The sequence below is a fragment of the Trachinotus anak genome, unplaced genomic scaffold (genome assembly GCF_046630095.1).
Source record: "Trachinotus anak isolate AG129_WGS33_773 ecotype Australia unplaced genomic scaffold, CSIRO_AGI_Tana_v1 ptg000011l, whole genome shotgun sequence".
Classification (NCBI taxonomy): Eukaryota; Metazoa; Chordata; class Actinopteri; order Carangiformes; family Carangidae; genus Trachinotus; species Trachinotus anak.
The window spans coordinates 19,633,696-19,647,578 of record NW_027273862.1 but is presented as its reverse complement, the minus strand read 5'-3'; the positions used below and the strand labels follow the sequence as shown (position 1 = coordinate 19,647,578).

Below are 13,883 nucleotides of genomic sequence, written 5' to 3'. Positions count from 1 at the left end.
AAATCAATCAATAATCTACTAAAGCATCAATAAAATAAAAAAATTAAAAACTAACCAGAATTGTCTGAACATCATAACATCAAATCAGGACCTCTTTCAACACTCTGGCCTCTGTTTGAAGGCTTGTTTTGTATACAATTATCTATCTATTGGTGCTTTTAGTGCCATTGTCCTAATTTATCATTTATCAGAGCTGCAAATCCACTCAGAGCACCTACATTAGATCCCTGAACATTAACCTGATGCAACAATGCCCTCCTGTGGAGATGATTGGAATAATCATGCTCATTGAAGGACAAGTTCACTTTTTTTTTCCTCAAATCTGTCTTTACTTTTAAACAGTACTTACATGCCCATAAGTACATTAAAAGCATTATTAGTTGGCGTGATTTTTCCTCCACAATACTTGTTCTGTGCAAAAATGCTTCCTGAATTAGTCTGATTAAGTGAGTGCTTTCCAAAGTAACTGTTGAGATTCTCTCTTTGTGTTAATATCATCCCACTGCAGCTCATAAAGGAAGAACTGTATGGGGAAACACAAGAAGAGAATTTGGTAGAAAAATGCTGCAATTTTAGAAGATGGCCATTTAATGTGTCTAACTCAGACTGCTGACGCCTCATATCGTGGCCAGAACCTCCGCAACAAACGCTTGTTGTTGATCCCTGTTGAAATCAACAGTGCTCACCTAATAATGAGCCTCCACTTATTGCTAGTATAAACTGTACATTATGCTATTTGTGTGGAGCCACTTTGATAAATTTTGACTGATGAAAGTCCGAGAACTTAAATGGTGTGAGAAGAGAGTACAAGTGAAGTATTTCTGCCTTTTGTTCTGTAAAATAATGGGCAGAAAAATGAAGATTCTTCAGAGTTTATTGCAGTCAAGGAAGAAGAACTCAGATTCTTCATTTAAGTACCACTGTAATAAAACAATTTAAACATACTTCATTAGAGATTAAAGTCCTGTGTTCAAAGTCTTTAGTAAAAGTACAGAAGTATTATCAGCAAAATGTAGTATAATACAAGAGTAATCATTCCACTGAAAAACAGGTTGAAATACCCCCCCCCCCCTAATATGGGAGGGTTTTTTTTGTTTGTTTTTTTTTTCAATTCTTTATAATAGAATAAAACTTAAAGGACTCAATTCCAGATTAAAGTTATTTGATCATATTTTTAATTGAACAATGCATGATATTTTAAAATCATAATTCCTCATAATTCTTTTTTATGAGAAATAATATGCAAAATAAGTAGCAACTGTAACTATGACATAAATGCAGAGGAGCAAAAATTTTAATACAGGGTCTGCCTTTGAAATGTATTGATGTGAAATAATGAATATGTAGCACCAATACCTCAAATTTGTACTTCAAACCAGTGCTTGAGTAAATGCACTTAGTTACTTTCCAGCACTCACTCAGTGTACATTTGATATTTACATGTCACTTGGTGAACTATCACACAACCGAGACACTGAGGATAACACCCCAACATATAAATAGTCTCATTAGGTATAAAATTCCTAAAATTCAAAACAATGATCAACATGCCCCACATTCATAATAAAATGGTTGAGGGTTCAAGTTGCTGAAAAAATGTAAAGGCATGAAGAATTTCACACTGTCACAATATTGTTCATTCCCATTAACATCAGTTCTCCCAAGCTTGTTGTAAATGATCACTGTGTGATTTATTTCCTGGAATGCATACATGGAAAAGTTTACAATAATGTGGCACACTGGTCTTCTTGGCAGCTCAGAGTGAGGCACATGATAGGTTGCTGTCAATCTGCAGCGCCTCAAACTTGCTGCAACAGCAAGTTTACTGCCGACATGTCTATATACAGACTCAGCCTAGAGGCTATAGGCTAATCACTGTGAATGAATGAGACAACAGCCAGGCTTAGCATTCTGGAAACTGACATTCAGCAAAAAAACTGGACATCGTTCAGCTACAGTATAGGTAGCAGTTTAGTTATAGTTAACAGTTTAGCAATTTGAAACCAGTGTTGGACTGGGAGGACACACCTGTATAAGAAGTGTGCATTACATTGCTGGTTTATTCTGCAATGTGTTGCATTAAACTCTATTTTGTACTGTTCCACTTTTTTTATCATCTACTAGTGTATCTAAAACTGGGTGGGTGTGAGAGAAATAGATTTGACAGAAATCTACAGTCATCTTTGTTTATTTTTTCATCTGTTTTTATACCAGAAAAAAGGAGCATATAATATACACACCACATGTAGGTGCAAGACTATTGAAACACGGGTTTGTCTCTTTACTCCCTCTCTTGGTACACTGTTATTTTTTATGGTGCTGTCATTGTGTACTTCCTCAGTTGTTAATTGAGGTGATGTTTATCATGGTTGTTGGTGTAGCTATCTGTGGGTAGGTGACCGTTTTTAAACAACTTTTAAACAAGCTTTTGGTATGGACTCAGTGTGCAGGCTGTTAAAGAAGACCTGGGGTCTCCATGTCCCCAAACACAATATTTAATAATAGTTTATTAGTGAAAGCCCCCAGAAACATCATGTTTGCAGATCACGCTGGACAGTTTAATCCTACAGACTTGTTGTGAAACAGTGACAATTTTATTATTAGGCCTTTCTACATGAAGTTCTTAAGTTGGAGGTGTTGAAGATGAAATTTTATCCGTGGCTCGACTATAGTGAGCAGTACTGAACCTCCATTCATGGTTGGCATATGTCCAACAGTTTGATGTTGAAAATAAAGTAAAATGAACATCCTCAGTGTTACCTTATCAAGTACATCAGGGTCAAACAGTAAAAGTCTGAACAAACGAGCCTGTCATCTTGTTACGAAATGCTGCTCTGTCAGGTTGTCCTGACATGATGAAAAAGTTGTAACTGTACAAGCTGATTTTTCAGGACCCTTCCCTGTCCACATGTGTCCACATCTCCGGGTTTTACCTCAGTCTTCTCCCTCATCCCCTCAGCCTGCACACTGTTCAGGCCACAGAGGCAGGCTGCAACGATCCCCAGAAAAATGACCACAATACAATCGGAAAAGCAAGGGCAGATTTGAAAAATAAAAGTTTAAGGTGTGCAGACTGGGTACTGAAGAGCATTTGTGTATTTAAAGCGGAGCCATTTAGGGATGTACTGTATATTGCTTTTTCATGTTCTGTCATCGACGATCAATTTTGGAGTCCCCTCCTCCATCACTGTTTATAGTTCTACTTGGCCCGGGTTCTTATTTTGAAAGCTCTGAGCGGTGTTTCCTTTTCGTTCTGGCTGCTTTGACGCAGCACGGAGGCAACCCATGATCGCAGACTCAACACGCATCCTCACACCGCTGACCCGAGCTTAGCTGTGTCCTGCATGTGTGTGCATGTGTGTGCGTGTGTGAGCGGGAGTGTGAGTGATCCCCAGAAACCAGCAGCGGGATGGAGGATCTCAAGGAGAATCTGGGAACTTTGGATTGACGCCCGGGGATAACGCGCGGTCGGCCTGAACCTCATCGGGTTTTTCGTGGATTTATATATTTGGATGTTGTCTGTTTCCCCCTTTTCCCTTTTTCTTCTAGGCAGTGGGATTTTACACTTGGCTTACAACTCCTATTATTTCTGGCGTGCAAGATGCCATTCGCCAAAAGGATTGTGGAGCCGCAGCTTCTGTGCAGGCACCAGATCCCCAGTGATGAAGGTCTGCTTTTCGAGGACCTGTGTGCCATCAGTAACGTGGTTCTGTCCCGGACCTTGCGACAGCTGTCCGACCTGGCCCGGCACGCCTGCTCCTTATTTCAGGAGCTGGAAAACGACATCATTAGCACCAACCAACGGGTCTGGGTCCTCCAGAACAAAATAGGCCAGATTCAGCAGACTGCCAGTGCCCTAGACCCAAAAAAGGAGGCAGTGCGTAAGTAGACCACCCCAAGTGTATATACCCCCCTCTCAAAAAACAGAAATCACCTTATGGCGTGCACCTGAGCAATGTGTGATTTTATCCATTCATGCCCTACATGTGTGCCTTCAACCTTCGAAGGGCGCCCACCTCAAAATTATTTTTACCCAGCTGCACGCACGCACGCCGTAGACGCGGCCGCGCTCTCACAACCCCCCCCCCCTCCAATGAAATGTGTCACACGGCTGCATCTGCACATTGGCCCGGTCCAGGAACATCGAGACGCTTTTTCACAGCGCAGGATGTGTTGGCTGCTCATTCATTTGGCGGTCCAGACTCGGATGTGTGTGTGTGTGTGTATGTGTCCGTCGACGAGGGGTAGGGGGTGCGGGGGGGGGGTGTCGGTGTGTGTGTGTGTGTGTGTGTGTGTGTGTGTGTGTGTGTGCTCACAGGCAGGCAGCGCGGAGCGGAGCGGAGCGGAGGGGCGTGTGTTGCCGCTGCATTGGCTCAGCATCGCAGTCTCGTTACTGCGGGTAACGCACACCTGAAGCATGTTCAGGCGGTGTTTTCGGGGGCCACGGAGGGCCGCCTTGTTCATTCTATGTGAACTTCAGGGTCGAGTATCTAGTAAATGGGTTTTGAGGTGTGTGTGTGTGTGTGTGTGTGTTGGGGTTTTCACAGGCGACTCCCCGTGCGCCAAACCCACCCTTTCCACATGCAGCGGCACCAACACAGCATTAATAATGAATCCAGATGTCCGTGTTGCAGGGTAAATATGAACTGATCATGACAAGATATTCAGGTGTCGCTATAATTGCAGTGCATGCGGCTGTGAACGGATCACATAAAATAAGCCTGATTGGCATCAACGAAAGACCCTGCAATTCAGTGTAACAGCGTGTTCTGTACAGCAGCTCCATATTATTTATGTCCTCTGCAGTCCTTTCAGTGGAAGGCTTTTGATTTTAGAGATCTCTGTGGTGATTTTAGTCCAGTTTTGTGCATCATCAGTTCATCACTGCTGTAATCATAATCTGGGGAAATCAAAAGAAGAGCATGTTGGGGCCTAAAGCTACTGTAGGCTCATGAACTCCCTCTTTAGATTTACCCCCCCCCCCCAACCCCCAACAATACATACACACATACACACACATCAGAGCATATGTGTCAGGCTATGTCTTTATTACACGAAACAGTCTTACTGTATCGCTGTTTACTCCGGTTTGCTTTGGATTGGGGCTCTGATGTCAAAGAATATATGAGGTCTCTTGGAATTAAATTGTGTGGGAAAGACTTTGTGCATTTTGTCTAACAGCGAGCAACAGTCCTACCACAGTGCAACGCTCACACTACACACAAACACACAACAGAACGCTCAAATCTCTCGATGCTAAACTCCTTACACCTGTCGGCAACTCAACCCAGAGACCTGCTTAAGTGTTACACCTGTTGTGCTCAGAAAACCCTGAAATATTGATTTGTTGAGTGGATTGTGCATCTATATCCCTGTAGTCAGTCAAGACATTCAAGAGAAGTATCACTTAGCACACTCTTTTCCAAAGATGCAGCACTGTCAGAGTTCTGTGAATGTCGAATCCAAGAATGCCACAGTAAGCTCATGCAATCAATTAAGACTCCTTTCAAGTGAGTGCTTTGCTCTGGACCTGTGGTTCCCAACCTTGGAGCCTTACAAGGGCTCATGAGATAACTCTAGTGGGTCTCTGAGATAGGAAATTAGAGAAAACTAAATTCTGACACATAAAATTGTTTGTTTTTCAGAGTTTTCTCTTGTCTTTACTTCTTTGTTTTAACCTGCCGTAGTCTTACTCTTTCATGTCTCCAAATAAAATTAATTCAAATGAAACAGTCTGAGAGGCTGCAATCACCCTTTACACTGTGTGATTTTGGGCTGTCCCAAACAAAAGTTTGCATCCCTGACAGAAATGTGGTGAACTCTTTTGTTTTCACTTAAAATGATGTTCTGAGATGTGTTCACCAGTGGTCAGTTTAAAGCTTTCTTGACCAAAAGCCTACGTCAAAACTCAGGCAGCGTCAGAAATTTTGCACAAAATTCTCACAATGTGACTGCTGGAAGCCTAAAATCCACATCTACCAACACACAGGTCTGAATACAGCTTAAAAATGATGCAGAGTACATTGGCAAGCTAGCGTATTGCTACTGCTAAAAACGTATCACTAAAGCTCTTTTGAAAATAGGAATTTTATGTTCCTTTGCTGCATCTGGCTTCACAATCTCTGCCTCTCCCTCTTTGGATTTTTTTTTTATGCATAACAGTGCCAGTACTATATGGCAAATGCTTGGCAAAGTAGGCAGATGTGAAATGGGAAATTTCTCTTCCTGCATCTGCATTTTTTTCTGTTTTGATCATAAAAGTATGATTCACCAAATATCCATTATACAATATGACATGCCTCAAACATAAACAGATTATGACCAAGACTTTATCAAACCTGTCTTGCACAGTGTTATATCCTATGAACAGTTTATAGGTGCCTTTTTTTATATATCTTACTATTGTTTGGATGTGTTGTGTATGTTTTAATGGTGAATCTGGGACCTTCATTCATCTTTCATCTCTATTTTGGTCATTAGGTGTTTCATTCAACACATTTTGGAGGGAAAAGGTAATGCAAGATGACTAAGAAACCTGAGAAAATACACTTTGACTTTCTTTGGGACTTCAGTTTGGTTTTAGGGAGAGTTTGAGTCCTCTGTAGGCCAGTGCTCATACTTGGATGCCCACCAAAGTTTTGCTATTTTTATTCAGTTTTCAAAGGGGCTATTATCTTCCCTCTTTCTCCCAAATGGCAGCAATAACCCTGAGGAGCTGAATATCTCTGTGTACACACAGGCAGAGATTCAATGTCAGTGACAATAGAGTTTCCTCATATGATTGTGGAGTGTATCAAGATTCAAGGCAGGCAATATGGTGCTAACTTGGACTGAACCTAAACATGGCAGTAGGCAGTGTTCAGATGGTGTTCAGACAGTCTGCGTCTGTCACAAACATGGAAAACAATATGTTGTGTGGGACGTTTATCAGTGGTGAAGCAGTCTGTATTAGCAGTCACATGTTAGCACAAACAATAGTAGCTATCCAGTAACACATGGCATAGACCAGGGGTCAGCAAGTAAGTAAATTCAACTTACATTTACTTTATTGTGTTGGCACAGTCACATATATACATTTGACTGATTCATTGAACTGGTGTTATTTTTTCATATCACATCATATGTCAGGTATTTCAGATCAAGCAAGCTTCCTGTCAGGACTTCATAATAAAAGTTAAAAGCTTGTTTAAACTTTAGAATTGGAGAAAAACTAACATTTTTAAGCTTTTATTTTGTCGACAAAATTGCTAAAGAGGAAGCGATTCTGTGGGCAATTGTTACTGCTATGAGATCTATTGTACAACCAGGCGCTGCTCCTGATGTGACACGGTTGTGTCTGTCATTCACTCACCATGGATAAAAATATAACAAGCATCTTCAGGTGGGAGGAGAGTCTATATTTCAACATACAGCTTAATGTGAGACTGTCAGTTTGATATTGTAAGATTAAAAAAAATTAGATTATCAAAATAATATGGCGGGCCAGATATTATTGCTGGCAGGCAAGGCTAGTTTTGGCCCGCGGGCTGCCAGTTGCTGACCACTGGCGAAGACCATATTCACACAGCAACCATTTTCCTCTGACGTCACAAAATTCATCCTTCCTCAAATTCTGTCACCGAAAAGATAATGTCGTACTGCTGCGTCTGACAAATCTTCTGAACCAAACAAGAGCCTCCTCTCATAGCTGAACCTTGTAGGGAGGCTTGTTTCCATGCATATTAGGGTATGCCTTTGCCTTGACAATGCAAACCCTGCTTTACCCTGATGAGTAGAATAACGCTCATTCATTTCACAGCAAATAAAACAACGAAAGGTTACGTTTGCAGTGATGCACTTGCTTTTCTGTCATAATATTACTGTTTCATTGATGCAGGTTGATTTTGTCAGTGCTAACATTGACTTTTATGTTACCTGTAAACTTATGTTAATTGGAAACTAACGTTAAGTTATAGTGTTGCCAGTGTGGGCTGGTCTTACCTTCAACATTGTGAATATAAGCCTCAGTCCTGTTGCTATATCCTTTTTTGGAATCCTTTTGGGGATCCTTGCAAATTTATCTGCCCATTTATCAATTTGGTCAAAGGAAAGTGACGATAAATAAGTCATGTTTGTCATTCTCGCACAGGATTTTAATCTGTTTATTTGCCCTGTCATTCCACTATTTGTGTATTGAACGACAAACGAAATATAGAAAGTTCTCCCTACAGAGGATACATAAGTGTTAGGTAATGTTTTTCAAAAAGAAGTCATCTCGCTAACAGGTTAGGTGCTAACATTCGCTGCTAGCTAATGTGATTTTATTAGCTGTTGAGAGTGATGATACTCCTCAGATATGTCTCAACTGTGCAGTGGCTCATCTCCTCCTGTGTCTGTGCAGCAGGATTTAAAAAAAATATTATTAAAATGCCTGACGGGAGCATATTTGAAAACAACTCAAACTGACAAAACAGTAAGTACTGACAAAAACAGAGTAAAGATTTCTCTGTAGACACAAATTAAAACATACATAATACATAAAAGATGCATAAAAATTGCACATCTTGTAAGATAGCATGTATTTTAATGTATTTTGCCTCACGTAAAGGAAACCCTCGGCTACAATCAATCACTTAAAATTATGCTAACACCTACTGTAGAGTGATGGGTTTGTTGTTCAGGAGCAGAATAGCAGTCCACAGCATACACTCTCTAGGGCATTGAAAACACACACGCACGCACGCACGCACACACAGACACGTAGGTGGAAGGGATTTTAATGTGAAAATATTGGTCTGTAGCAAATATTGTACTGCTCTGGCAACACTGGTTTCTTCTTGGTATGGCATTAAAGCAAATTTGACTTTGAATTTGAGATAGTATGGCCTATGGCAGCGGGGGACTGCTCTATCTCGCTAGTCTGCATAGTAACAGGATAGAGAGGGAGGCCTGCTTTAACCTTTCAGCTGTGTCAATCTCTCTCTGTCTCTCTCTCTCTCTCTCTCTGGTAATACATTTTTACTTACTATCCTTTGTAGTACAACTAGCTGCAGTTCTGAAGCACAGACCATGTTGTTTAAACAGTTTGTTGTGGACAAAATGAAAAAGGAGAGAGATGCACAGAGAGACTGAGCTAAAAGTACAGTGTGCGATTCTCAGTGGTCTGGAAGTAAATGTGTTTCTTTTTGTCTCTCACTTGCAAACGCACACACAAAAATCCTACAGTGAAGGAGAAATAGAGACATATTTACTAACTTCATTTTGTGCTACTGGCCAACAGGCTTAATCTGTTCTGTGTGTGGTTCAGGGATCTGGTTTCAACCGCACAAGGCAGGTCAGGATACACTCTGTCCAGGCACATCTCGTCTGTCTCACACCTCAGCACTGACGCACAGATGCGCACACTCACGCTCATGCACACACACACACACACACACAGGCACACAGGCACACTAAGAGCATCAATTCAGATGTTTTTAGAATCCAATTTGTGTGATGATTTATGTGCTCTTGTTCTCTCTCACAGCTTCTTCAGTGTCTTTGTCTCTGCCTCCATCTGTCCTTCCTCCATCTTTGCATATTTGTGTCCATTCTCCTCCTCCTCCCCATCTATACCTCTTCCCTCACTGCCCTACTTTCCCCATCATCATCAGCATGGAGAGACTTCTGCCTCTTGACAGCATATTTAATGTTTAATGCACTTTGATTTCCACCCAGACACTTACAAGCCAGGAGGAGAGGAGAGGAGAGAAGAGGAGAGTTAAAGGGAGAGACAGGGAAAGACAAGGGAAGGCCATAGTTGTGCAGGGCATGGCTTCTGATGTGAAAGGCATGTGGACAGGAATGTATTTTCTGTGTGTTTGTGTGTGTGTGTGTGTGTGTGTGTGTATGTTTTTTTGGGGGGGGGGTTGCCCTGGATACATACACATGCATGACGTGCGGTGACATTTAGTTAAATCAGTGAAATCAGAACCTTGTGTGGAAATAATATCACAGCAGGATAACAGTATGATCCGTATGATGGGGGGATAATTTACCCTGCAACAAGCTCAGCTGCTGCTGACTCATCAAAACTGCAAAACTGAAGAGAGGAAAAGAATCTTTAAGGCTGAACGCATATGGGCTGACTGATGCTTACTTTCAGCTGTTTTATTCACCATGTTGTTAATGATGCGTCACGTTTCAGATACTGTATATGTCCACCTTGTCTGTCCTCAGAATCAGCAGCTGTCAGCGTTAGTTTTATCTCATGACCTCCACAGGCTGAGAGTTGGTTGCTATTCTGTGCTCACAAGAGGACACAGAATCAAAAATGAGAAAACACTGGATATAGAGGAGAAAACTTTCCAGAAAGCAGAAAAACAAGTGTAAATCCTATACAGATGCACCTGTGGATGTGGAGACAATAGTTTTAGTTGGTTTTAGACTTTTTAAAGTGTTTATTTAAAAGATTTTAAATATGTTATTTTATGCTTTTTTTCTGCACTTTCAATTTTCTGTGGCCACTTATGTTCGAGCAGCTCCTCTAAACGTTCACAGTAGCTTATGTGAAGGCGTGCCGTTACTTCAGGATGCAAAGGTACAGAACCACATATATGTTTATCCTCCAAATTTACCATAGGCTATTTCTCATAACTGAACCACAACAGAATAACACATCCACACACAACTGAACCAAAACTACATACAATTATTTGAAAGAGTAAAATGACGACCATGTTTCACTTTGCAGCCCCTACAGCCCCCCGCCCCCCCCTCCTCCGTCTTTTCACACACTACTGATGAAAAGACCAATATACATCAATAAAGATGTCATTAGGAGAATCATTAGGTGAAATACAATAAAGAGATATTTCCTTAGTTTGGGCAGTCAGCCAATCACTGCCACCAAAAGACACAGCTTTAACTTACATAAATGGGCCACCTCATTTCATGTTTAACACATGTATGGGAGTATCCAAGTGAAAATCGCACATCATCTGGTGAGAATGAATGAACATATTTGATGTGATTAACAGAGCATGTTAGTTATGATAATAATTTTGTGTACAAAGGGAAATCTTGAGACATAGATCCCAGACTGATATTTCCATCATTAGTGTGGTCAAGGTCAAAATGCAGAGGGTGAAAGCAGGAGTGGAAGGGCTCAGGGATTGCAGGACTTAATCCATCGATCATTTGTAAAATGAACTTTATTATATTTTGAGCAGAGCTGGAGCAATCTCTCCTTTTATCGCTGTGCTTTCCCTTCCTATGTACTGTATCTTGTACTTCCTTTCTTATGCTGTTGTACAAAAACATAAACACAACAAAAACTACCACTACTAAAGCATGTGTTCAGCATATGTCCACAGAAACATGTGGCCACAATATGTGGGGAGGTCACGAGAGAGGGATGTGATGGTATTGCGTGTCACACACTTTGTTATTATTATGTGCACAAGACAACAGAGCAGCGTCAGCTGCAGCAGTGCTTGACTTGCAGTGCGCGCACACACACACACACACACACACACACACACACACACACACACACACACACACACATCCCGCTGAACTCTGCAAGCCTCTTCCCTCCGTCTCTTATGTTATCATTTGAAATTCCGCTTTAAGTGCCTTGGTCTCTGGTGCTGTTGCAGGCTGCAATAAAACATGCATGTAGAACTTCTTGGTCTGTACATCACAGCACTTGGCCGACTGGATGGCTGGCACACTGGCTTTCTGGAGATGATTCCTTGTCTGTGCAAACTGGCCTCTGGCTTTTTCATGTTGTTGTAGTTCTGCTATAGCTATATCTTAAAACTGGTTCTTTGGCTCATATCATCAAGGAGAGAATATTGGCTCTCTAAAGCACTGACTGAAGCAAACAGTTCATAAGTGTAAGGTGTGTGGTAAAATACACTGACATGCAAACATGACTAAGTATTCATGTTGTACAGATGATTTTCTAAAATGATTTCTTACTTTCATACTTTTATTCTTATATTCTTATATTATTATATTTATACGCCGTCCATCAAAACTCAGAGGCGTTTTGATGGATTGATTGGCAGATTGCAGATGAGACATCGGTGCAGAGACAGGCGATGAAGGCGGGCACATGGAAGACATTTTTACCAGTGGTGGCATGACGGCGGAATATACTCCACAACATAATTTCACTGTCAAGATGGAGCGATGGCAGAGGAACATCCAGAGAAGAGAAGGTCAGAAGAAGAAAACTTGAAAAAGAAGGGCTGTGATTAGGCAAGGGTGAAAAACTGCATAACCATTAGTAAGGCTTTCCAGCAGTGGAGACTGCACGGTCGGACTGGCAAACCAGAAATAAGCATTCACCTTCTATTGATCAGAATTTTAAAGGCGTGCATACACGATTCCGTTTTATAAACTTCACTTTTGAGAAATTGGGTGCATCATCAGTAAACTATAGCACGACAACTCCAACTGTAAAGTCCTGTTTTACTCTTAACTTCATTTGTCATCTTAATTAGGTGACAGGCATCCGAAATTGTGATTAGTAATTACAATTATTTACATTCATGAATTGTCAAATTCTTTTTGCAAAACTTATAATAATGATACTGAACGCAAGCTTTGTGAAGTTGGCTGTTTTGTTTTATGTTAAATTCTGTGTCTCCTCTTTATTTTGCATGTTAACATCACTGAATCTAACTCGGCTTGCTCCAAATAAACATGCATGGGATCGCCCACAGTCTCACCACACATTCTGTGTTTATAAATACCAATTCATGCATGGGAAATGGCGTACTCATGGTTTTTGTGTGTACCCATAATTTAAGCATCTGCCCCTGGACTGCTGCAACAGGCCCGTACCACAAATGACATGCACACTGAGATGGACAGAGACTGATGGGACCAGTGAAAACTTAATAGATTTTTCAACGTTACACTGGCCGACTGATGTGGCAGTGTACTTGACACCAACCCACTGCTGTGCCGGCCAACTGGGATTTGTCCCGGTGGTCACAATGGCCAGTCCAACTACAACGCAGAGACCTCAGAGATGAAACCCATTTGGTTTACTTTTTAATTCGCCAACATGTGTTGACAGTGTGATGTTAGCTGTAGTAGCAGGACAGTTGTTAGTTTCACTGTCTGCAGCTGGTGTGCTGTCAATGGGAAACCGTCTCATGCTCTCTGCATGTTAGCTTTGCAGCAGCAGCTGTAGCCACAGTTTGCTCTATGCAACATGCAGAAGGTTTTACAGCCACAAAGATCTAAAAACACAAGTTTGCTAGCACAGTGGATTTATTTGGTTGGTTGCATAAATTGTAATGATACCTTACTTATAAGCTTAGCCACAAACCTACAGTCCTCTCTTCTGTCACTGTAGTTTTGTAAAAGCAATTGTGTGCATGTCATTTGTTAGATATTTTTATATTATAGGGTTTGTTTTGCTTCAGCTATGAGAAAGACCATTCACTTCCACACCGTATTTTGCTGTTGGGTTCAAATATCGACAGTCTTTCTCCAGCACTGCTTCCTCTACCTTAAAGGTGCACTTTTACGTAGCATGTTGCTCACACAAAGTTGAGCTGCACAGTTTTTCAACTGTATTGTGGACTGTGTTTTGGACTTTTATGCAGACATAGGGTTAGGGTGAGCATTGGATTATTTTTTACTATTATCATGTGTATTTTGTATTTTGAACATCCATATGCTTTCATTTACATGAGGAGTTGTGTGTGCATAGGATAAGTAACCGAGTCAACTACTACTAGTGTGTTTTGGATCGTAGAGAGAGATTTAACCACTAAGATAAAAAAAGCAAAAAACAAAAACACGGATGGAAATTCTGATCCTAACATTGAGATAGTTATGACAAATGTACTTTAATGTTACATACACTGGTGCAGACTACAGATAATTCTTACATACAACAG

At 41.0% G+C, this 13,883-nt stretch overlaps 1 protein-coding gene across 2 annotated transcripts in view; it reads left to right on the top strand.

The window, feature by feature from the left end:
• The first annotated feature begins 1,359 nt into the window (after nt 1–1,359).
• Nucleotides 1,360–13,883, top strand: part of nhsb (Nance-Horan syndrome b (congenital cataracts and dental anomalies)) — a 51,699-nt gene continuing 39,175 nt past the window's right edge. For both annotated transcript variants that reach the window (XM_071489093.1, XM_071489092.1), the window contains exon 1: nt 1,360–3,881. In XM_071489093.1, the coding sequence (XP_071345194.1) occupies nt 3,602–3,881 (280 nt within the window). In that variant the 5' untranslated portion in view covers nt 1,360–3,601. The remainder of the gene's footprint in view (nt 3,882–13,883) is intronic.